This window comes from Emydura macquarii, unplaced genomic scaffold (genome assembly GCF_026122565.2).
Source record: "Emydura macquarii macquarii isolate MOO-44397 ecotype Brisbane River unplaced genomic scaffold, CSIRO-AGI_Emac_v2 contig_2699, whole genome shotgun sequence".
Lineage (NCBI taxonomy): Eukaryota > Metazoa > Chordata > Testudines > Chelidae > Emydura > Emydura macquarii.
Window position 1 is genome coordinate 113,291 of NW_027132836.1, and position 25,709 is coordinate 138,999.

The following is a 25,709-nucleotide window of genomic DNA, read 5'->3' on the forward strand; positions in this document are numbered from 1 at the left end:
AGGACAATGGCAAACACTACAGACACATTGAACCAGTCATTCAGGTGAAGACATTGTCTTTTTTTACAGTCCTCCTACAAATAAATTATTGGAGGAACTGTATGACATCACCACCAAGAAGATTCCCTTCACCTGTAAGTTATTGTTTCTGATAAAAGAGCAAATGTGGCATGTGTTATCATAGATGGGAATTTGTCCATGTGCCATTTTTTTGCCCATCACAATAATTTGATTATCCATGATCTCTTATGCAAGCACAGGAATGCAGAAAACATGCCAGCTGTTAAAGGCACATTGTGTGGATACTTAACTCTGCTTTACATTTAGAAAGAGCTGCAGATGCACAAGCTCAAACATTAGATACTTACCAAATTAATTTTAATTTTTGAGCCCAGGAACATCTGTGGTAAATAGCCCATAGCAATCCTGTAGCCTTAGTTTCCTTTCATCTAGGTTTGTCTGGTTTGAGGGAGTGAAGCAACCTTCATGGTGTAGCCACATACAGCTTACACAGCTATGCAACTCCTCCCATATCCCAGGGAGAAGTCAGACTTCATCAAGTTCTTCTGTCATATCCTGAACTCAGGAATTTGGGGCAGATTTCAGGAGAGGCTCTGAACAAGAACATCACCATCACCACCTCGACATCCTCACATCCCTGTCAGTTCTATCTGGCTGCCAGCTAGGCGAACTTAAAGTATCATGGGTCATACAAGCCCCTTATGGCTATGCAAGTACGGCTGAGAATTTGGTCCTATATGGATTAATAATTGAATATCACTAAGCCATTAAGGGGTCTGAATTGTGGCAAAGGAATGAAGAGGTGGCCATTCTGTATTTGACACCTGCAGAGCTGCATCTGATAGAACACCAACGCATCATCCTGCAATAATTTCAGGAGGCCATAGCACACAACAGCTGAGCTGCAACAATGCTATCCTGGGTAACATCATTTTACTATGATTTTCTAATGGATAAAACAATAAGGTACATAAAGACTTTTTAAATAACTGTTGTTGCTGACAGTATAATAGCTATTGAAAATGAACTTTCACATTTATAATCAGGAATATAACAAAAGCACATTTTGAATCAGCAATAAATGAAACAACTTTAATGTAAAGATATATACGATTTATGCCCTATACATGCAGAAGGAAATGCTTTTTGTGCAAAAATTCTTAATTCTATTATTTATATTTTTTAAAAATCAATAAGTTATAAAATTGAGGCAAAATACATATCATGTATACTTAGTTTTAGGTAGAGCTTGAAAACATGTTTGGATCCAGTTTAAGAATTTGATATTTTTGATATCCAATAATCTTCACCTTCGAGGGGAGAGCTCAAGAAGATATTTCATAGAGGACCATAACCTGCATTCAAGAGAACTGTTTCCTGTAATGAAATAAAACATTGGTTGACCTAGATGGACAGAGTAGAATATATTGTTGATAAGAGCTTTGAGACATTTCCTTTTAATTTTTTTCCCTTTAAGGTATTATAGATTAAAATATTTGATGAAAGAAACATTACTTGAGGAGACCACTTCTAATATTACTTCGGGATACACAGAAATGGAGGTTGATTGGCACTGCAAAGGCAGAGTGTTCAGCTACTTTAATCACTTCAGTTCCATGCCCTCATGCCCACTTCATTTCAGACTCACCCCTTAAGGCAATTAGGTTGGCAAAGAAAACAAGGGCAGGTGCACACTCTGGGTTCTTGAGGAAATAGACTAATGCAAATAAGCCTTAGTAACTCACTTACTCCATGGCAACCTAATTGTAGACTGTGGGTCACTGAATATTGTTCTAGGTTTATTAAAGTATAAGTAGCTTTATAGGCATTCTTACCAAGTCCATTTAGTTTTTCATATTTGATTTGAAGATCGGAGGAAACAGCACAATAAGGAATTGAAATTAAGAATTTCTATGCCAGAATAGACAAATAGACCATCTAGCCTAATATTCCATCTCAAAAAGTAGCTACTGCTAGACGCTTCAGAAAAACCGCAGAATGAACACCTGAAGTGCTCCTAACTGTAAAATATAAAAGACTGATTAGAATGAATCTCCTTACCTACCTAGTCATCACATACAGAAGAAACTCCTCTGAGAAAAGTAAAACCATCTTTTCCTTACAACACTTGGTTCAGTCAGAGTTTGAACCTGATTAATTGGATTAACACACAAGGGGGGATCTGATAGAGGTCTACAAAATCATGAATAGTATGGAGAAAGTGAATAAGGAAGTGTTATTCGCTCTTTCACATAACACACAAACCAGGGCCACCCAATGAAATTAATAGGCAGCAGTTTTAAAACAAACATAAGAAAATACTTTTTCATACAATGCATAGTCAACCTGTGGAACTCATTGCCAGGCCAAAGGTGTAACTGGGTTCAAAAAAAGAATTAGATAAGTTCATGGAAGATAGGTCCATCAATGACTATTAGCCAAGATGGTCAGTGACATAACCCGATAAACTGGTTGTCCCTAAACCTTTGACTGCTAGAAGCTGGGACTGGATAACAGGGGATGGATCACTCAATAAATTGCCCTGTTCTGTTTACTTACTCTGAAGCATCTGGCACCAGCCACTGTCAGAAGACAGGATACTGGATTAGATGAACCATAGGTCAGATGCAGTATGCCCATTCTTATAGATGTTCTTAATGTAGAAAGTTAGCATTTGCATGCACTGAATCAGTCAAAAGTATATTTTATAAGCTTTGTGAGATATCCACATTTTTACGGGCTATTATTTTAAAAACATTTATATACAAACTATTCCTGATGTATCTATTAACAAAAGAATAGGCATCATTATTTATTTTGTGTTACTGTAGTGCTTAGAGACCCCAATCAGGTTCATAGCCCCATTGTTCTAAGTGCTGTACAAAGACAGAGTAAAAGACAGCCCCAGGCCTGAAAAAATTTAAACAATCCATTTGTAAACCCCAAGGGGATAACAGGATTATAAAGAATAGCTATCATGGATTTGTCAAGAACAAACCATACCAAATCAACCTCATTTTCTTCTTTGTCAGGGTCACTGGCCTAGTGGATACGGAGAAGAAATAGACATGATATATCTTGATTTTACTAAGGCTTTTGACATAGTCCCATATGATATTCTCATAAGCAAACTAGGGAAATGCAGTCTACATGAATTTACTATAAGGTGGTTGCACAATTGGTTGAAAGACTGTACTCAAAGCCTAGTTATTGATGGTTCGCTGTCAAACTGGTAGGGTATATCTACTGGGGTACTGCAGGGGTTATTTCTGGGTCTGGTACTATTGAATATCTTCATTACTGATAAGGAGTGGACAGTATGCTTATCAAATCTGCAGATGACACCAAGCTGGGGGGGTTGCAATCACTTTGGAGGACTGAAGTAAAATTCAAAATTATCTTGACAAATTGGAGAATTTCTCTGAAATCAGCAAGATGAATTTCAGTAAAGATAAGTGCAAAGTACTTCACTTAGGAAGGAAAAAATCAAATGCAAAACTTCAAAATGGGGAATGACTTGCTATGTGGAAGAATTGCTGAAAAAGATATGAAAAGGACTTTTGGCCCACGGGCTATGGGTTGGGAACTAGGGGTTGGGAACCTTGGTTTAAAGGATTAAACTGATTTATTTAAGTATTTGTCAGAGCTGCCTATAATATGGAATATAAATAGCAATAGAATATAAATGATTGAAATAAATAACAACTAGAGGATACATGTTAATGTATAGCAAAAACTTAACATGTTGTTATAACGTTCATGCTTACCACAAGACTGTACAAAGCATTTCCCATTGCTTCTTTGTAAAAATACTCTTGTTGATAATATTCAGAGCTATGTCGTCCCAGTTTTCTTATTTTTTTATCCATAGTATTCAGGACAAGCTGTGACAGCTCTTTGCCTCTCTTGTTTGTTTGAGTGTCCACAAATTTCTTTGTTTTGGCAACAGTTAGAAGGTTGTTTAGAACCTTAATTTTAAAAAGAGGTACAGTTTTTAAAATTTGATATAAAGCCTTAGATCAAAGCTATTGAAAAATGAACTTGATTAATACTTTCAGAGCTAATATTTTTTGCCCCCTGAAAAAGATACTTGGGACAAAGGCACATTGACAATGTTTTTTGTTTGGTTGGGTTTTTGGGTCAATTTTAAATAAAAATCAGTATCTTACAAAGAATGCTTTAACTAGTATGGCTTGAAAAGAATAAACTCCTTTTCTGCACTTCTGTTAATGTTTTTACAAGAATTATTTCAGTGGGAGAGAAACTCATTGTTTTTCTATACAATCAGTAAAGCTGATAATACAGAGTTCTGTCAAATGCACCAAATAATCAAACTGAACCATTTTACTGTTCAGTTACAGATTACTTGTAAATATAGAAAATACAAAATTTTCAGAAAAATGTGATTTTCAAATTGACTTTGATTTTATAAAATGTGACATCTAAAAAGTGTCTAACTGTTTTACCATAACTTTATCAGAAGAATTAAACAAGCATTACTGTGTTTATGTCTAAAACGTAAATTTGCATTTCTGAAATAACATGCCCCAATCCCAGCTTGACTTTCAACATACTAAAAGTACCTACAATTTAGGCATTTTACTTGCATGACACCAATATATCCTGGGCAAGCAAATGACTGGGAGAGGTTTCTGGTGGAGAGTGAAACAGCTTCCCTATATAAGAAAGTTGCATTAGTTTAATTAAAGATGTGATTTTTAAACTGATTTAGTTAAACCAGTACAAAATGCTGTTTGAATAGTCTTATTCTGGTTTAAAACCAGTCTTATTTTAGTTTAATTTAAATTGATTGGGAATAGATTTAAACTCAAACAAAACAGGACACACTTAAACCAAAAGAAGTTTCTATGCAGGGGCTTGCACCAGTTAAAAACCAATTTAAATTAAACTGGTGCAACTTTCTTAGATAGCCAAGACCATACACCAGGGCAGATGTGTAATATTGCTTCTTCCAATTCCCATGTTCAAGAATTGAAAATGGTTAACAACAAAAGGTGAGAAAATTAAAAAAAACAACAGTTTTAACAAAAAAAACTATTTAAACAAACAAAACTCTGTTAGGAGCAAAATAATTAAATTTGTGTGTATGTGCAGATAAGTTCTTCACTCCTTCCTTTAGTTTTCCTCCTGGATCTCCTTCCATCTCAAACTGCAAATCAAGACTGAAGACTTAACTACATGGGAAAACTGACTAGCATAGATTTAGCATAATAAACTATTCCACATATTCCAGAATAGCTTCCCACGTGAACACTTTATTTTGCAATAAAAATCACAAGTGTCCAAATAGGGAGTTATTCCAAAACATCTATAGCAGAATAGCTTACTCCACTATAGCTATGCTAGTCAATTTCCCCATGTAGACAAGCCCTATGGGGAAAGAATAGAGAAACAGGCCTCAAGTTCACAAGTCCTCAGGCTGCTTCCCTGATCCCAGCAGTCCAAGCTTCTCACAGAAAAGGGGCTGAATCTTCTCCAGGTCACCCACAGGATAAAAGAAAGTATACTACATAAATCCCCCTGCAAAGGAATTAATGTGAAAGCAATGAGCTTCTAGGCTTGCCTTTTCCCCCCATTATGGTCTCTGGTGCTACCACCACATTATGGATAAAGGGCCATATTCACACCAGCTATATGAATACCTCTCTGCAGTTGCCATTTTTCACCTAATAACCCCTATCTAGTGAGCTGAACAGCCCCCTAGAATCAAACTAAGAACTGCAAGTAGTATAGGAATGAGTGTACTTGTTTCATAAGAACCACACTGCACAACATTATTAATAAATAGCAACTTTGCATTTACAGAATGATTTTCTCCTGAGTATCCCAAAGTGCTTTACAAACATTAATTAATTAAGTCTCATTCACCCCATAAGATAGCTAAACATTTTCCCCATTTTACAGATGAACAAACTGAGGCACAGAGAAATTTGGGACAAAATTTTCAAATGTGTATGCCTATAGTTAGGGACCCAAATAAAAGTTTTTCATGGTGCTGAGCACTTGGGACTCCCTTTAACTTGAAAATTCTTTTAAGCCTCTATGGAATATTTCTTACTCTGTGTACTCAAGTTAAACTAAATTTATACACCCTATTTAAAAAATAAAAAAAGTTGTTTCTCATATAAGACTGAAATATTCTGTGGAATTAAGACAAAAAAGTAAGTATCTAAGGTTTTCTTTTGTTCAATCAAGAAACTTAATATTAAAGGTTCCACAAAAGAGCTAATTTTTAAAGTACCCCTTGAGATTCTCCAGAGCAACATCTACAAAAAAAAGCCCTGAAGGTTTACATAGGCAGAAGTCTAGACTGCTCTGATCCAAATTTGGTTTCATGCACTCCTGAGTACAAAAAGGTTTCATGTTTTCATCAACCATTTATTATTGTTGTTATTATTACACATTCAGTTCCTAGCAACATTCAATAGGCCTGATCTTTAACCACTGAAGTCAATTGGAGCTTTGCCATTCATTTCAATCAGAACAGGATTATGCAAAATATTTCTAATGTAATTAAGCATATTGAAAATCTTTTTTTCTCTGAGAAATTTTGTTGAATGGTGCCACACAGTTGACAACAAATAGCTGAGGCATATGATATAGAACTTCTGCATACCTTACCTTCTCCAATGCATCTTATTGTTAAACCTGCTTGACAACTTTGTCTTTTCTATGTTTTAGTATTATTACTGTATATGCATTATTATTTAATGTATTTATTATGCCTTATTATTGTCTGCTACAGAGGAGACTAACTGTGCAGAACATAAAGGAAGACAGTCTTAAATTTTGGTTGATGTAGTTTTTCATTGGTGGATTAGCACTGATAAACTTCAGAGAAGAAGTGAGTTTTAAGCAGGGCTTTAAATTAGATGGGGAGGTAGGCTGATTGGTTGGTATACAAGGTTAATGAAGAAGTTCCAGATGTAAGAGGCAGAATTAAAGAAATCATGTAGAGGATATAAAAGGTGTACTCAGAAGGGCAACTTGCAAGGAATATAGGCAGTGAGAGGAAGAATAGTAAGAAATGAGAGCTGAGATGTTCTGAAGAGCTTAGAAGAATGAAAACCTTAAATTTCAGTTAAAAGATTAAAGAAAGGCAATTAGGCAATTCAAAGAGGGGAGGGACATGGTGAGAGAAGGATGATTTTGGCAACATCATTTTGGATAGATTACAGGGAAATGATTACAGGGAAATGGAGAGATTACAGGGAAATTAGACAAGAGAAGAGGTAACAGTAGTCAAGGAGAAAAAAGGTCAAAGTGTGGACTAGGGTTTCAGAAATAGGAAAGAAGGGCAAGGATGAAATTTAGAGATGTTGCAGATTAAGAAGCAAAAAAACCTGGCAATAGCTCAGATGTGGGGGTTAAAGAGAGAAGAATCAGCAACACTGATGCAGTGACCCTAAGTGATAGGGAGGCTGTGACTCAACCATTATTCTGCTGGGAAAAAGGGGCTTTCAGTTTTTGCCATAATTAACTTGTGTGTGCGGCAGGATAACTAGAATGAGATGCCAAAAAGGTATGGACAAAAAAGACTGTGAACAGAGAGGGAAAGGATGGAAAGGTAGATTTGGTGTCATCATCAAGTGTAGAGATAATAAACAAGGACAAAAGAGAAAGGATGTAGAACCCAAATGATAAAGCGTGAAGTGAAAAAAGGAAGTGACTGAAGACAGATCTTAAGGATGTCTACAGAGAACAGGAGGAGGAAATTAAGAGACGCTTCCAAGAAAAATGTTGAAGTACTTAGAGAAGTAGGAGAACCAGTATAATGTATGAATGATTGAATTAATTTCCATCATATAAACCTGAACTTACAGGTAGCTCATAATACTCATCTTCAAAGTAATGGCCATCCCAAAACTCAAGAGTAACACTGCCAAAAGTCGGCAAAAGCTTCAATGTCTTTTTCTTTATACCTTCAGCCATAACATCCTTCACTGGCTGAGAGATTACAGACTCAAGAAATTCCTGCAAAATACAGAGAGAAAAAAATTGATTCCTCCAAGAAAAAAAGATTAAACACGAACTGCCTATTTTACACTCCCATAAACTGTTCATCATTCATCTTCACACTTCAAATTTCTGCACTGGAAGTCAGTTGTAAGATTTTGCAAAGCATAATATCATCCTCTGGCTATTTTATCTAATAGTATTCTTGGACAAAGAACATCTTTTCTCTCTAGTAATCTCTTTGAATGGTTTTTGGACTATATTTATTTGTTTATGCCATATAAAAAAACCCCCAGTACCTACCATAATTCTTAATACTACAGTTTACAAACAGGACCCTAATGCCACAACTGTTTGGTGCTTTTGCATATACAGGAACTTAAACTAACTTCTTCTGCAATTCTTTTGGTATAGTGTTTACACTTTTGCATCAATAGCAACGAACAAAGAGAAATAAAACCCTGTCTTAACCTTTGAAATCAGCAGATTTTATTGAACACCGCAGTTATGAATCCAGGGCAATAAAAAAGTGTGCTAGAGCAATATCTTATAAATATAATGATGCTTTACAGATGTTTGCTATTTAATCCAATGGAATGTATGTGTAGTTCCATCTGGACAAACTATATCAGACATCGTCACTCCAGAGACAGTAAGAGAGGGTTCAATCTCAAAAGGCAAATTTCCTGATACTGGATTGATAAAAACTTTTGAGATTTGAAGATTAATTTGTTTCATACAATAAAAATTTGTTGTGTTGTACAACAATGTATCTAACCTTTTCATAAAAGCTTAGAACCCACTCATGCAATCTCTACTCACAGAAATAATCCTTGCTCATGTGAATAGTCGTCAATTAAATCAATGGGATTACTGGTGTAGGAAGATTACAGAATCAAACCAATATCTTTAGAAAATATTGGAAACCTAGAACTAGGAACACCTCCATGTCTTGTTCTGCAAACCAACACCAGCGAGGTGACAAGACTGAGGTCTAGAATAAGCAGCAGAAATTTAGTAACTGCTGCTATTTTAGTGCCTCCTGCTGGCCAATTCACTAATATTTGTTTCAAAGGAGGCTGATCATCCACCACTATGGCAGAATAAAAAATACTATAATGATTGTTTAATTCAGAGGCAGTTGCTCTCACAACGTCCTCAGTCTTCATACGAGTATCTCTTAGGTAGTATTTAGCAGTTAGTTTTGGAAGGCACTGACTACTGGAAGAAGGTTATTTGTGCTTTCAGGCACAGTGGACCTTATCTGTGTAGAGAGGACCTGTGGGATCCCAGCTGAAATCAGGAGGAAAACTTGGACCCCAAAATGAGAGTAGTGTCCAGGCAAAGCATTCCCTTGTAGTGGCTATTTAGCAGTGAAGGTGGAATTGTACAGGCATTTCAGAATGCAGAGGTGGGTGCAAACTGTTTAGTCCTCCATGAGCCACCCTTACATTTATTTTTAATGACAGCTCTGAAGTAAGTTAAAATTCTACTAGCTGACCAGCATGAAGCTAGTTGATGCATGGTTGGATGTCAGGGATTCTAGCACCATGAAAGTGCAAAAGGTCTTACTTCAAAGAAATTACTCTGTGCAGATACATTAATATTTGTAAAGCACTATAAAATGCTGAGTATTATTGCTTACAAAAGTGCCACTTCAAAACAGTTAACTAGCCAGGCTGTTAGCAGTTCTAATAACTTTTATGTCAAATAAATATAAGTTAGGAGGAAAACAAAATGCAAAATACATCTCCTGCCAGAAAGATCTTCATACACATATTCAATGAAAAATTTGATGGGAATGGTGGTTGACCCAACACTAGATATACAAGCAGTTCCATACCCACAATAATAGCTTCCAGCAGAGACATCCAAGAGGTCATATAAAAGACAAGAAAGCAAGGCATCCCATTGACATATCGGTCCGGCAAATGCCAACTGCTGGATTACATCATATGGAAGGGCAAAAGAAAAGAAAATCAATTCTGCCAACTCTAGCAGGACCTGGTGCCCAGAGGGATCCATTTTCATGTGCAATCACTGTACAAGAATATTTCATTTTAATGGCTAAAGGTGATACCTAGAAAATATACACACAGTATGTGTGTTTAGGTCCCAATTCTCCACTGCCTTGCACATTGTGTATTTTGGATCTACTTTGCACATGTGAACTTCTGTGAACTAATGTACTTTTGTAAATAAACTGGCATTTTTCTCTTTTTGGTATCTCCAAGAACCATTAAGGGGAATGGATTAGGGAAACTTTGGTTAATCAGACCACCATCATTTTTAATTAGCTCAGATAGTTGCCATTATATTGCAATCCTATTTTGCATAAATGGAAGTTTGAAGATGTATAATAGTAGCAAGAAGTTTGAAAAGAGAGTGTAAACAATCCTTATTCCTGTGAGTATTTTTCACAGAGTTAATTCACATAAGCTAGGCAACTTGTGTGAATAAAAGGTTTACATGAACAGATCCCAGGTCTTTCATTAGTCAGTGGCATATCAGTCTTTCCCTTTCACGAGTATAAAAATTCACTAAGTTTTCCCTCTCTTTCCAGTTTTTCAGAAGGAAAAAAAACCACTCATCTTCATCCAGAATACTTACTGCACTTGGAGAACCGTGAAACAACGGAGCACTGTGCACACCACTCCTCACATAGCCACTGCAAAGGAAGCAAGGAAAAAGAATGGACAAAACAGGCCATATCTGTTTCTCCCTCACTATTTTGCTATTAATAGAGTCTCTAATATGCATATGTAGAACTGAAGTGTAATTACATGATAACTGAAGAGATTTTGTGTTTCTGAGATAATAAACATATCTTGGGCTAATAAACTCAAAGGCAGAATGCTGAGGTGTTTATTAATCTAGGATTTTAGAGTTATAAAATTAGCAGAAGGTATCCTGAAGTTATAACTATTATGCTGAAATGTCTATTGATTAAATATTTTTGAGACATATTGGTATATGGGGTTTCCCTTCTGTCAACTGGATGAAATGAGAAATCGAGACATCCATGATTATTGTGGGCAAATGAGTGGTGAGAACAAAAACTAGTTTTCAAAGTTAGTGAAAACTACCGCACAGTAGGGAGTCAGGAACTATACATTTCTCTGCTCTTGGCTGCAACTATTCAATTTCAGATGATGTTATTAAGAAGTTTAAGCTCTGGGATCAGCAAGTCTGGAATTCTAATCCTGGCCCCAAGACTGCCACTCTCTCTGGCCTTAGGTAAATTACTCCGCTTCTTTTTTACCTCATCTGTTAAATGGACACAATATTTCACATGGGTACGATGTGGACTAATTAGAAAAATTTGTAAAGGGCTTTGAACATGAACTGTGACATATAATATTAAGAAAATAAGTAATATTGTTATTAAATACAGTTCTTGATTCTTGCCTTTGAACACTGCAATTAAAAGAGTGAGGAAGTATATGTTTTTGAGTAACCTAGTCAAAATTTCAAATTGCTTCCATTCTGAGAACTAGTCAGTTCTGGATTTTGGGGATTTCCCCCTAAATATTTTAGGGAATACTTGCATGCAATACATGACTCATCTGTGCTATTTAAAGGGTAACAAAATAAATAAAATAAGATGTGCTTGTAACTGGATCTGAGTATAAAACAGATTTTTCAGTTCTGGGTAGAACTGAAAAATCCCCCCCACCGTAATATTGGTTGATGTAAACCAAAACTATTTGTTTCAGAATATTTTGTCAAACCAAAAATATTTCATTTTTAAATCAACAAACATTTCTGGTTGACTCAAAATGATTTTTTATTTTGATTCCACCATTTTCAAGTGGGTAGATTCTTCTATTATGGACAACTGGCTTCAGCCCTGTTCTGACTCTACTTTCTGTCCTCCCTCTAGGTTTCCCTGCTTCTGGACCCTTCTGCAATACTAAATATCATTGTGATGAGCTAAAGAGCCAACTTCAGTGTATACCCCAGTACACTTTTTTTAACTACTCTAAAGACGTTTTGCCTAGTACAGCACATCAAGGATTTAGAATTCACCACTGTTAGGATTTATATACCTAACAGCTGTGCCAAGAATTCACAGGGATCAAACTGCAGTTCTGTGAGCAGCATAATCTATTAACTTGTCCTTGGATAGTTACAATTGTACAGCTTTACAAATTGCAATACAGTCCACTCCATTTAAGCTGCATTTCTCTGTAATTTTAAAGGTGTCACTTTCGCAGTCATCTGAGAATGGGAACCAAATTCAGCTCTGGTGTAAGTGAGCACAATTGAAATTAGTGACTAAGACCACTTATGCCAAGGCTAAATTTGGTCCTGAGAGATCTGCAAAGAAAGGGGGTGAGAGGGGAAAAAAGGAGCAGTACTTTGTTATCAATCAACAGTACACCTCTAGGTAATTAAGGCTCACTGACAGACTTTGAAAGGGAATCCTATCCACTCTTCAGCCAGAAAAAATGATGGATGGTGTGACATTATTATCAACAATGGGAGGGTCCTTGGTGCTTCAAAAGGGCTGTGGAAGATCCACAGTGGGGGAAAAAAGTGTTATGTGATAGATCTATGGGTAAGACAAAGCCCTGCATCTCCAGACCAGCCTGGCAGTACAGCGTGGCAGTAAAAGACACAGTTAAGGTTTTATAAATTGTAAATATATAAAATATTATGTTTGTAAATTAATTTCAGTGATCCACTTATGGCTGTGAGTTTAGAGGGCTCCTAATCAGGCTCTGGAGACTAAAAGCAAATACCTTAGCACTTAGTCTCATAAAGGCTTTCTACATAATTAACGGAAGTAGTGGCGGAGCTAATAGGAGGGCAGGGAGTGACTGGCTCCCTGGACACCTGTAGGTGTACATGTTGTGCCTTTTCAAGCCAATAGGTCTGATTGAACGTGGTGCCACGAATGACCCATCACCCCTTCCCCAGCTCCACTTCTGCACAAAACCTGGATTCACTACTGAATGGAAAACAAACATAGAATCATAAAAACGTAGGAGTGGAAGGGACCTCGAGATGTCATCAAGTCCAATCCCCTGCACTGAGGCAGGACTAAGTGTTATCTAGACCATCCCTGACAAGTGTTTGTCTAATCTGTTCTTAAAAATCTCCAATGATAGAGATTCCACAACCTCCCCAAATAATTTGTTCCAATGCTTAACTACCCTTGCAGATAGGAAGGGTTTCTTAATGTCTAACGTAAATCTCCCTTGCTGCAATTTAAGACCATTACTTCTAGTCCTTTCCTCAATGGCAAAGGAGAACAATTTATCACCTTCCTCTTTAAAACAACCTTTTATGTACTTGAAAACTGTTAGCATATTCCTCCTCAGTGTTCTCTTCTCCAGAGTAAACAAACCCAATGTTTTCAATTGTTCCTCACAGGTCATGTTTTCTAGACCTTTAATCATTTTTATTGCTTTCCTCTAGACTTTCTCCAATTTGTCCACATCTTTTCCGTAGCATGGTATCCAGAAGTAGACACAACACTCCATCTGAGGCCTTATGAGTGCTGAGTAGAGCAGAAGAATTACTTCTCATGCCTTGCTTTTAACACTCCTGCTAATACATCCCAAAATGATGTCTGCTTTTTTGCAACAGTATTACTTTTTTGACTCTATTTAGTTTGTAATTCACTATAACTCCCAGATTCTTTTCTGCAGTACGCCTTCCTAGGCAGCCATTGCTCATTTTGTATTTGTGCTATTGATTATTCCTTCCTAAGGGTAATACTTTGCATTTGTCCTTATTGAATTTTGTCTTATTTATTTCAGACCATTTTTCCAGTTTGTCGTCATTTTCAATTTTAATCCAGTCCTTGAAAGTGCTTGCAACCCCTCCGAGGTTGGTATCATCCACAAACTTTGTAAGTGTACTCTCTACGCCATTATCCACATCATTTATGAAGATATTGAGTAGAACTGGATCCAGGACTGATCCCTACATGACCCCATATATGCTTTTTTAGTTAAACTGTGAGCCATTGATAATCACTCTCTGAGTATGGTTTTCCAACCAGTTGTGCACCCACGTTATAAAAGGTTCTTCTATACTATATTTCTCGTTTGTTTATGAGGTCACAAGAGACAGTATCAAAAGCCATACTAAGATATACCACATACTAAGCAACATACTAAGCCACACTAAGATATACCACATCTACTGTTTCTCCCCTATCCACATGGCTTGTTACCCTATGAAAGAATGATATTAAGTTGATTTGGCATGATTTTTTCTTGACAAATCCATGTTAACTCTTATTTATTATCTTACAGATGCTTATCCATTGATTGCTTGATTATTTGCTCCATTATCTTCTGGGTACTGAAGTGACACTGACTGGTCTATAATTCCCTGTGTTGTCCTTATTCCCTTTTTTATAGATAGCTACTGTATTAGCCCTTTTCCAGTCCTCTGGGATCTTTTCTGTCCTTCACAAGTTCTCAAATAAAGGCTAATGGCTCAAAGATCTCTTCGACCAGTTCCTTAAGTATTCTAGGATATATTTCATCAGGCCCTGATGATTTGAAGACATCTAACTTGTCTGAGTAATTCTTAACTTGTTCTTTTCCTATTTTAACCTCTGATCCTACTCCATTTACACCAATGTTCACTACATTAATTGTCTGACCATTGCTAACCTTTTTGGTGAAAAAAGGTTACAAAAGAAGCATTTAACACTTCAGCCATTGCGGAATGATGCCCGCTATTTCCAAAAACCCTACTTTTTAATTTCCGGGTTTATATAATCTCTCCAAATGAAACAAGCAACTGATCTAACTTTCTAATATTAAATCTCTAGGCAGCATGCTATTCATACAGTTTATGCAGATGTCTTTACCCTCTGGAAAACCAAAGTTTAAGAAAAATTGCTTTTGTCTTTGGGGAACATTTTAAATCTCAGGTTAACTACATTGAGAAATGTAACTATTACTTTTCATTTGACATTTTGTTACTAGATTGATAATAGGAAATTACCAAATAAAATTGGTATTTTACTTGTTAATTTTCTTCCGTGGTTCTCAGCTAATATGAAAGACGGTGATCATCAAATTTATTCAAGTTTTGCTGTCAACAACATCATTAACCAAATCCCTCAATTTCAAAGTAAATAAAAGCATCTGGGTTTCTAGCACAGCAAGACTGAGTTGCATATTTAAGCCTCATATATAGATGAATTTTCACTGGACCAGATTTGCATATTAATGAAGGACTAATTGCTCTTTGCAGTCAATTTTATGCAAATTATTTTACTACTCTTTGTACATGTTTCATAATGTTTGGAAAGATCCAAAAAAAATCCAAAACTTAATAAAAAAGCACAAATATTTGACAACCAAAAGAAAGAAATAAAAATCACAGTTACCACAGACAGCTTTATATTAAAGTTTTGTATAATTAATCTTTTATGTTATTGGTTTATTTTAACTTCATCCCACAAAGAAACACACAATTCATAGGATAACTTCAGCTTTCCTCCCCGCCTTTCTTTTCAGCCTCTCGAAATATAACAGCTTGTGACTACCCATTACAACATCTTGCTTCCAGCTGGAAGAATGATGAACCAACTCTAATGCTGAGGTTTTAAAAAAAAAAAAATTGGTTTGGGGGTTGTTGTTTTTTTAACCTGCTAAACAACGATTTCTTTCCTCTCTACCGTCTTCTTGCCACAGGCCCATTACAAGAATCCAATCTCTGACCTTGAAGAATCCAACAGCATATTTTAGATGCAGATTTCTCTCCAAGAAAAATGGAAATAAATACTGAACAAACAAAAGGAATAAAGCTAGGTACTGAAGTATTATGCATTATCAAGATTGAGACCTAGTTTCATGTTCCCATTCAGTTTCCCACTCTTCAAGCTGAAATGCAATATGATGGGAGATGAAGGGAGCCACATGGGGGGAAAAGAAAAACAGTTGAATAGACAGAGCTAAAATGGTGAAAGAGCTAGAGAAATAGTATAAGGCAAAGGGCAAGAAGGTACATAAAGACTGGAGTAGAAGAGGAATGGAAATGGAGACAGGTTGAGGGAGAGGAACATTCAGGGTATGTCTACAGTGTGGAGTGAAGTTGATTTAATTTAAATTGACCTTCACCCGCCGAGCTGCAGAATTTGGAGGAGCATGATCACACCACGCTCACTATGCTGGGGGATTGCGTCCCGACCATCCGCGCTTACGTCGATAATCAAAGCAGTGCACCGTGGGTAGCTATCCCACAGTGCAACTACCTTCAGGGACATTTGGGAAGGCTGTCATCCTCCCATGATGGAACGTACTCCTTCTCTTCTTGTCCCAGTCCAAACAGACGATCATCTTTTCACGCTATTTTAAAAAAACCCTTCACTCTCTGCCATGTGCATGCCATTGCCTGTGAGGCATGGAGCCTGCTCAGCTCTGCACTATTATTGTGAGCATCACAAACACCTCACAACTTACCTGCAGTATTTTCAGAGGCAAGACAGGAGCCACAGCACTGAAAATCGCAATGTTACAGAGGCCCCCTTGCTACAAGCCACAGAACAAAACAATTCCCATTTGCTGCAGGCTGTGGAGTGCCACTTCTGGTCCTGGGAAACAAGCAGTGACTGGTGAGATCGCATAGTTATGAAGGTGTGGGATGATGAGAACTGCAGAACTTTTGAATGCGAAAGGCCACTTTTTTTTAAACTTTGCGGCAAGCTCTCCCCAGCCCTGAAATGCATGAATACTCACTTGAGATCTGCTCTGACAGTGGAGAAGAGAGTGGCCATCATTCTGAGGAAGCTAGCAATGCCAGACTGCTTTGCTTGATTGGAGCTGAGCCAGAACAGACTCTTTGTTCCACAGACCGATGAGATCCAAGACCTCAGGTTGATGCCAGGCTGGAACGCGTTTGGGACGTACAGTAGCCATGATCAGTTGTGCTGGCAAGCTCTCTCCACGCTGACCAAACAGGAAATGGGAATTCAAAATTTCCCAGGGCTTGAGGGGAGGAGCTATTTCCTGTTTACATGGCCACAGTGCAGCAGACTGTGAATGTGCAAAGCGGTCACAACAGAGCATTATGGGATACCTCCCAGCGGCCTCTGCCTACACTGACGGTCATTCAACCCACAGAATTCGACTTCAGTGCTACGCCATTTGCGGAGGTGGTTTTATTAAGTTGAATTTTACTGTGATTTAGGTCGGCGGAACTGACGTGCCAGTGGATACGCATACTTTATGTGGTCGACGGAAGCCGCATTCCATTGATCTACATTATCAGTGTAGACCAGGCCTCAGTGTGGGTGCATGAAGACCTAGGTTGAAAGAGGAAATTGAAGGACTAGAAGCAAAGTTCAAGGTGAGAAAAAGAAATAAAAAGACAAAAAATACAGACACCCCAGAAAAACTAGATGAACAAAATAGAAAAAGTAAGAAATAAAGGTGGGAATCAGAGACAGGGCAGAAGACACTTTAAAAGGACAGAGATAAGATAATAAAGACTGTACATATCTTGTTCTAAAAATGGGGAGAGCAGTAGACAGGGAATGAGGGGAGAGGAATATTACTTTATTCATACACAACTAAGGTTATAGGGAAGATGTAAAGTCTAATCACCTTAACATTTGTACACATCATAAAAATGCCTAAAGTGCATTGTTTTAATTTGCAGAGGACTAAGATCAGAACGGAAACTTTGCTTCATTATATTTCTTTCATTTGTACAATCACCACAATTCACATACACACAATTTTGACTCAGGATGTACATAGAAGTAAATAATTTTTATATGAAAAATGTAAAACCTTATGACATCAGTTCAAGAAAAGTAACTTGAGCCATTCCAATAAATGAATAAGTATGTAAGGAGTAGTTTAGGGGATCCCATAACTTTGTTTGCTTCAGGCAAACACTAACAGTTGCAATTGTCTTTTGTACTGTACTCTCTTTTTAATTTTTGTTTCATCGGGAAGTAATTGTTTCACTAGATGGTCTTTAGGAATAGACATTGAATATAAAGCAGTGGCATTTTGAGCTCCAAACAGTAGCAGCCAGATCAATAAATGTACCACTTTTGCTCTGTCAATAACTTGCTTATTGCTCAAGAGTGGATTTTTTGATCATCTGTACAAATACCCAGTAGTCTTCTTACCAAAAAATAGGGTAGGGTTCATGCTTTCCTCAAACTTATTAGCTACTCTGCAACTTACTAAAGATATTTTCACTTCTGTAACAAAGGTAGTTTGAATATACAGAATTGTTGGTTATGCATACCAAATGCATAAAAAAATTGTATTTGACGTACTATGATGAGGAATTATTTTAAGAGAGCCTTCTATGAAGGAAGCCTTTGGGGCTATACAAGTTTAATTCATTGCAATTGTTACAGAATACACATTCATGCTTTAGAATCTCATTATTCAGCATTGGTTTAAGTGTTCCAAAGTGGATATGGACATGCTGTGCTCTACAAAACTCTCACTTTGAAATACTATTCAAATGGATCTCAAGGTTAGGGTCTCCTGCAGCTAGCTCGTATATTACCATCTTAATTTAGAAAGGGGCAGAGTCACTAGACAATGTGACTTTGGAGTTAATCAATGTAATCTCAGTTTAAAAATCTACATCTAGTTATTAATATTTTCTTATCACAGAAGCCCGACATTCTGCAATTTTAATATTTTTTTAAATCCATTATTTTTTAATATTTTGGAATTTTTCCCTGTGAGTGGATAGAAGTACTGACAAACAATATAACCATCAAACTGAAAGCCTGAAGAGCTTAAATTAAAACCTAGGCTTCATGAGAGGCTAATGGAAAGCAGACAATTCAACAATACCATTGCAGCAACACAAAGGACCAGATCAATGCGGGAACTTTATTTCCTTCAGGGGTTGTCAAATTTCCTCCAGGGGTTGTCAAATTTATCCCTTCTTCCACAACAACAAAACAAGAAAGTTAAGCTGGTTTGGGTTTACAAAGGTCAGTGCTGGTATGGCAAATCAGAACACCCTGTGAGATATCATCATCCTCATTTTACAGATAGAGAACTCAGGCATAAAGAGTACATGACTTGCCCACCATCACATAGGCAGACTGTGGCAGAACTTAAAATTAAACCCTTATCTCAAGAGTCCTATTCTAGTGCCTCAACTACAAGATCATCTTTCTCCCCTGTCATTTTCCCTCACATAGCAGTTTGGCTGTTTTTTCATGCTTGAGAATTTCACACATCTGCAATTCTTGTCACTATTAATTTCTGAAAATGTTTGCAGGTCCAAAGAAAATATGTGAAACTTTAGACTATTGGCAGATACTTCATAACAATAAATTTTTCACTTTACCTGTCAAATAGTGGAATAGCAGTCCAGCCTAACTGCGATTGTGTATTAAGCTCCAGGATCTGACCAGAGTGAGATATTACTTTTCCAGGTCTCTGTCCACTTGGATCCGGAACATAAATAGCATTCAGGCCAAATATTTGAATTAAAAGCACACTGTGATCATCAAGATAAGGATGTAACACCTAGAACAAAATACATAACTTTTAAGAGAGAGAAGCCTAATTTAACAAAAACAAAAAATATTAAATCAAAGAAAACGCTAAAAGTGGAATAAAGCAGTATGAAATGGAGAAATGTCTCAAGATGTTCAACCCAAACAGATTACACTTCACTGAACTCTTCTTTAGAGAACTGGATGTCTGCTTCTATCCACTGAGTAAAGTTAACATGACCAGATTTAATTAGCTCTTTGACAGTACAATTTAGATGCATCCATTAATCGAAAGGGAATAAGATATTTCCACCAACCAAACACACAAATTGAAAAACCATGGGGAGCTGATAGTACATGAATATTCTTCTGTGAAGATTCATAAAATCGGTACAGAATGTGTATGGAAAATGTCATTAAGATGTCTGCTGAGAACTTTCTGCATTGTTAATAAAACATATTTACTGAACAACAACAAAAAAAAAAGCACCCTCCATAATTAACATCCCATTAATGTGACTATTTCTCAATACTGTGCTCTGAATTCATGGGTGAAATCATCAAGGTTATTTATCACTTTAAACTTGCAATTGGACAGTGAGAAATTACTATTCTTGACAACCAAAAGAGCTAAAAATGCCTCCTCACCACCTTCCTGAAATCACCACTGCTTAGCACTACTCCTCTGAGGAAACTGATTGAGATTTTGACTCTTCTACTTGAGAGACAGTTCTCGGCAGATAAGTGTATATTAATAGCTATTTCTTTGCAGAACAGATGTTTTTAAGTTTCGTGGGTATCATAAATATTAAGATCTGTGCAGTATATTTTAGAAGAGAGTTCTCATTAATTGTTAACACTCAATTTAACACTGAATGAGGGGGATTTGGTCCTATAGGGAGGTTTAGAATATATAAAGAAATTGGGGAGAAGTTTTTCACATTTGGATTTATCTAACTTTTTGTAGTGAAAAACAGTATTGTTCTATTTCTGAAATATGCTGCTATTCATTATGTGAAAGCTTATTGCTAGAGCCATAAAATCCATTCTTGAAGGCCACTTTTATTTTTCCCCCAGTAAAGTAAAAGTTCAAATGCCCTTTAAAATAAGCAATTCAGTACAAACCAATACATCCACTACTGATTTACTTTATTCATAAAGTAATAATTTATTGGTAAAGTTCAGTCAATTTAATTAGAAGTTTAATGAACTTAAATAAATGAACAGGTCAATGAAAGCTAATATAGCATGATTAAATAACAATAATCTGTGAGAAAAAGGCACACAACTTTCAATTCCATTATACTCCAAAGCACACATTGAATCACGGACTTTTGAATTGTTTAAAAGAAAGCTATATTCATTTTGCTCTTTACAATGTCTGGAAGTCTCTAAGGGAAGGTGAAGTCATCATTTAACTAAACTGTATTTGAAAGAAAAGTTTTTGATTTAAATCTGCATTTCTGAGCCTTCTCTTAGCAATGCCAATATTGGTGACACAGGGCTAGAGCTGTGATTCCAGCAATCTCAGAATGCAATACCAGAGACCGTAAATCCATTTTAGCCTAGTTTAAAATTGGTTAAACAATAAAAGAAGAAATTTGCTGTTTAATATTTAAACTGTATAATTATTCCTTTAAGACCAACTTGTGAAGTTCCCTGTGTAGGCACACAATGCCCAGTGACAGTGAAAACAATGAGTTTCAGCTGTCCTGGTTGGTCTAGATTGTAGAGAACCTGCACAGGGGCAATACCACAACTGCTGTGTGCTGTGGAAGCAAGTTCCACATCAGATCTCTAAAGGGAGGAAATGTACGTTTCTTTCACCAACACAGGTGAGGCCAGTGAGTACATGCACACAACTGATCCATGTAGCTCAAATCCCATTAAATGGAGGAGCCATGAACTATATCCATTGTCATGCTGGCTGGATCAGGGGGGTCCTTAAGGTGTATTCGGGAGCTCTGATTACTCCCTTCTACACCAGTCTCGCATTGGGGGTGCCACGCTGTGTGGATGTGGGGGGAGCATTTATGATACTGTTTGACATCAGTATGTCAAAATCATAATAATTCATGTAAGATATGCCATGTCAGGTACTGTAAGAAAGGCTATAATGTGCTAACTAAGATGATAATGTTTATGTTCATATGTTACATGTGTAATGGAAGTTATGGATATGTTTAAGATATCTGTATTTCAAATTGTGCTGTCTGGGACACATTCCAGACAGGATGGCTGCAGAACAATAGCCTGCTTAATTGCCCATTTAGACATTCCCAGGTGCAAGGGGCCCAGAGGGAGAAGCCAGGGATATACCTGATGATTCACCAGAGCTTGCCCATTTGACTCCGGACTCTATTTTGGTTCCTGTAAAATTCCACAAGCAGCATGGCAAGGGCCAGAGGATATATAAGGCAGAAGCCTTGGAATCCAATTTGTCTTCAAACCTGTTCAGCTTCAGCCACCTATCTACCTCTGGATCAATTCACTTGCAACTGAACTGAAGCTGTGAAACAAAGGACTGAGACCAATCCAGGTACTGAATATATACCAGAGGGACTGTACAAGCCTGAAAATTCATAATTCTCCTATAAATTTGATGTATATGGACTTTCAAATCATTTGTATGTATCTGATTACTTTAATCCTTTAACATTTCTCTTATAGTTTGTTTCTTTCTTTTTATAATAAACCTTTAGTTTTAGTTACTAAAGGATTGACTGGCAGCGTGGTATTTTGGGTAAGATCTAAACTTATATTGAACTGGTACTGTGGCTGACCCTTTGGGGTCAGGAGGAACCTTTTTAGTAAAGAGCATAGAGTTTAAATAGCTGGTCTCTTTACTGGACCTGGTGACTGATTGGGAGCCAGAGACTGAAATGCAGTAAAGGGGGATGTGTATATTTTTATTTATCCATTACTCCCGCTCAATACCTAATAGCAGTTGGCCTTGGTATGGCTATATGCTGATGCCTTGGTCTTGAAACACAGGCATGAGGATTACGTTCCTTAGTCTTTCTGTGTTGCAGTGCAGAGTCAAGCAAAGAAAGCCTTTCCAACCAGCCCTTTGCTCACTTGGCGGCTAGATACTACTGGCCTGGGTGTACAATAACTGCTTAGACAGATTGCCCAGGATTAGGCCTGTAATTTTGAAACAAATATTCCATTTGTGAAAAATCAATATTTAGCTCCATTTGGGGGGGGAGGGAGGAGGCAGATTCTATTAAAAACTGCATCTCAGGAATCTTGCTACTGTTAATTTGTGCCAGTCATGTAAGGAGACTTTAGAAATATGAGGATATATCCTTATTACTAGAGTAGCTATAGTAGACTTCTGTATGTAAGAAGAGAGAATTCCAAACTGTAGCAGAGAAAATCCTCATACATTTGAGGAACTGGGAAGCCAAATTATGACATTTTTCTTTAGGATGCCAACCTTTTGTTGTATTTACTCAAGGTGACTACAGTGTAACACCACAAATGACAAATGATCCAGAGGTAAAGAGAATGTAAAACAGGCTAAATGGTGTCTCTGAAATCCAGTGGAGCACTGGAGTGGTGTGAGCAACAGTGGTTGCAGAGAAAGGCATTATGCCTATGTAAACCATAATGCCTCCAGCCCAATGGAGGAAACATCCTTAGTAACAGCACAGCTACATACATCTTTAGAAGGCACAGCACGTGCTTACTCTCTTTCTGGTGCATTAGCTGGCATGCAAGGGGCCAGGCCTGGTTGATCTGGAATTTGTAGTGCTGTCAGTAATACTAGCAGGACCCCCATACTTTTGCTCATGAAGCACAAACAGCTGCTTTTTGATATGTAGCATTTGGGTGTTCTTGGAAGGGAGAAAGGGTTTCTGTGCACCTTCTCCCTCCCCCCACAAGTGAACCCACACAGGGACAGTAATGATTTCACTCCTATTTTCTAATGGTTTAAACTGTTTGGGTTATAGAAACTAAATGATCTCAAGCATATTGATCTACTACATTCAATTATTTTATTCTATTGTAAATATATATTACATACAAAAACTACATTAAAAGAACGTTAAGGTCACCAAGTCAAGAACTCAAAAGTTAGGAACTGCCTGAACAAACTTAATTTGGTCACCCTGTCCATACGAATTATGATATGGCTTTAATTACATGATCACATACTATTTTTCCACCAGGATCTCTTGCTTCATTCAGTGCACAGGATGCACCTGCTCTAACAATTAATCAGGTTTGAGTAGTGAAGGAGACTGTTGTGTGTAGGACCCCTGCCTCATTTGTTGCAGAAGTTGGAAGGTGTGTAGTGAATGAAGCAGGGAATTGCAAGAAGAGAAAGAATAATCTCATGGTTATGGGAAGCTGAGTGTTGTTCTGGATAAATGGATTCTATCCCTGCCTCTGCCACAGAATTCCTATGTGATACTAGGCAGGTCACTTAAACCAAACTTTTCAACACTTGGTCACTAACTGTATGTTTCTCATTTTCTGGGTGCCCAACTTGAGACCATCTTTGCCCCAGTAGCCCAGAGATGGCGTATGAATAGTCCAGGCATATGTAGGAGCAGTGAAGAGCTGGAGCATGCTCAATGAGGATGGAATCTTCTGAGATTTTAACTGTGAAACTCTAAGTCTCTACTGAGCATGGGCAGACAGAGAAATCAGGGTCTTATGATGGGAAGTGTCTGGCAACCTTAATAATAGGCTGTGCTATCAGCCTGGTCTACAATGCTATTAAAAATTCTATAAAAATGAAAAAAGATACATTAATAATTAGTATGTTAACTGCTGTTGAGCACAAATTCCACATTGATTTGTAGCTACAGTGTACTTGAAAGCAGCACTCACTTTTAGTAACAAGTGCAGCCCTTACTTAGAGTATAACGTTTATTTTGATAATAAAGAATATATATGTCCCAATGCAAATAGAAACAGACCTAATTCATCAAGCTACTGAGAAACTGGTCACTAGATGAAAATAAGACTGCTTTGTCTTTCCCTGTACCATGGCAAGGATGCCTCTGCAGTGCCATGCTCTGTTTTCTCCTTCTTCAGGGCTCCTTAAACTCCACACAATCTCTCACTCAATCACAGCCCTTCCTGGGGTCTGGTTTCTTTATTTACAAAGTTCCAAAAACAAGCAAACAGAAAATGAATCTTCCACCCAGCCCTTCCTCCTTGAGGTGCTGTCTCAGCTGGGTCTTCTTCCCCAGACTCAACACCCTTCTTCAGGGACCACTTCATGAGACCCTCTCTCCCTGGAGCTTCACTCCCCAGTTCCCTTTTAGCTCTTCCTTCACTGAGCTCCCTCTGACCCTTTATAGTCCCCTTAATTGGTTTAACTGGGAGCACATCTGCTCTGGTATGGGGTAGCTGTACCTATTTTTAATCACAGGGTCCAGTCATCATGTGACATTCTCTATGAATATTATATACCAAGTACCAGATAATAGCTGGCATAGAAAACTGAACCGTATCTACGTAGTTTGGGTTTTCAGCTCAACTATTACCCCTGGACCTCAGATAAGTTTGTTTTCTCATTATTTAAAAGTGAAAAATATCTGTGAATATCCTCTCTAGATTGTTTGTAGGGAGCAAATGCAAAGAGGTAGTTATTACATACCACAGATGGATCAGTCCACCTTGGTGATCTCTGTAGACTTGTGAAATCAAGTTGGCTAGTTAGAAGTTTTTCTTCTCCTCCCCACTGTTGAGGTAACTCAGCCAAATGCATGCTTGCAGCTCCCTTAAGGACTCTGGCTAACACATTTACATAATATCCATCAGCTGCATAAAAAATAGGCAGCACAGAAGATTAATTTGTACATGTTTATGATTAGGCATATAAAATACTAAGAAGTTCAACTATTTTGCTACTTATAACTTTTACAATAAGTTAGATAGATTGTCAGTGAGACAACCTGGTCTTTTAGGGACAAATCCTGTCCACATAGCAAAGTCCAAATAATAATGTGGTATACTGAGGAATACAGTGGAGGCTGAGGGAGAGGAATCATGCTTCCTCAGGCACTTGGGGGAAATGGCCAATAGATGAATAAAATTGCAAATTCATTGATCTCATCAAAAGAGAAAAACCCTGCCAACTGGGAATCTGGGGAGCCCCTTATGGAACACAGCTCTTCCACATGCTGATGATGCAGGTTCTCTATGTTGGCTTCAAAAATACACCCAATGCAGCAGAACCACCTGATTCCACTGGACTATTGAGGGCTGGCAGGATTTGCCCCCCAATGCTCAG

At 37.4% G+C, this 25,709-nt stretch overlaps 1 protein-coding gene across 1 annotated transcript in view; it reads right to left on the bottom strand.

The window, feature by feature from the left end:
• Nucleotides 1-903: 903 nt before the first annotated feature.
• The window catches only part of LOC137164948 (uncharacterized), a 49,293-nt gene continuing 24,487 nt past the window's right edge, over nucleotides 904-25,709 (bottom strand). Inside the window, exons 16-21 of the mRNA XM_067566026.1 lie at nucleotides 25,074-25,237; nucleotides 19,306-19,487; nucleotides 10,609-10,666; nucleotides 7,864-8,016; nucleotides 3,789-3,989; nucleotides 904-1,398 (exon numbers count right to left, since the gene is read on the bottom strand). Of these exons, the coding sequence (XP_067422127.1) occupies nucleotides 1,360-1,398; nucleotides 3,789-3,989; nucleotides 7,864-8,016; nucleotides 10,609-10,666; nucleotides 19,306-19,487; nucleotides 25,074-25,237 (797 nt within the window). The 3' untranslated portion in view covers nucleotides 904-1,359. The remainder of the gene's footprint in view (nucleotides 1,399-3,788; nucleotides 3,990-7,863; nucleotides 8,017-10,608; nucleotides 10,667-19,305; nucleotides 19,488-25,073; nucleotides 25,238-25,709) is intronic.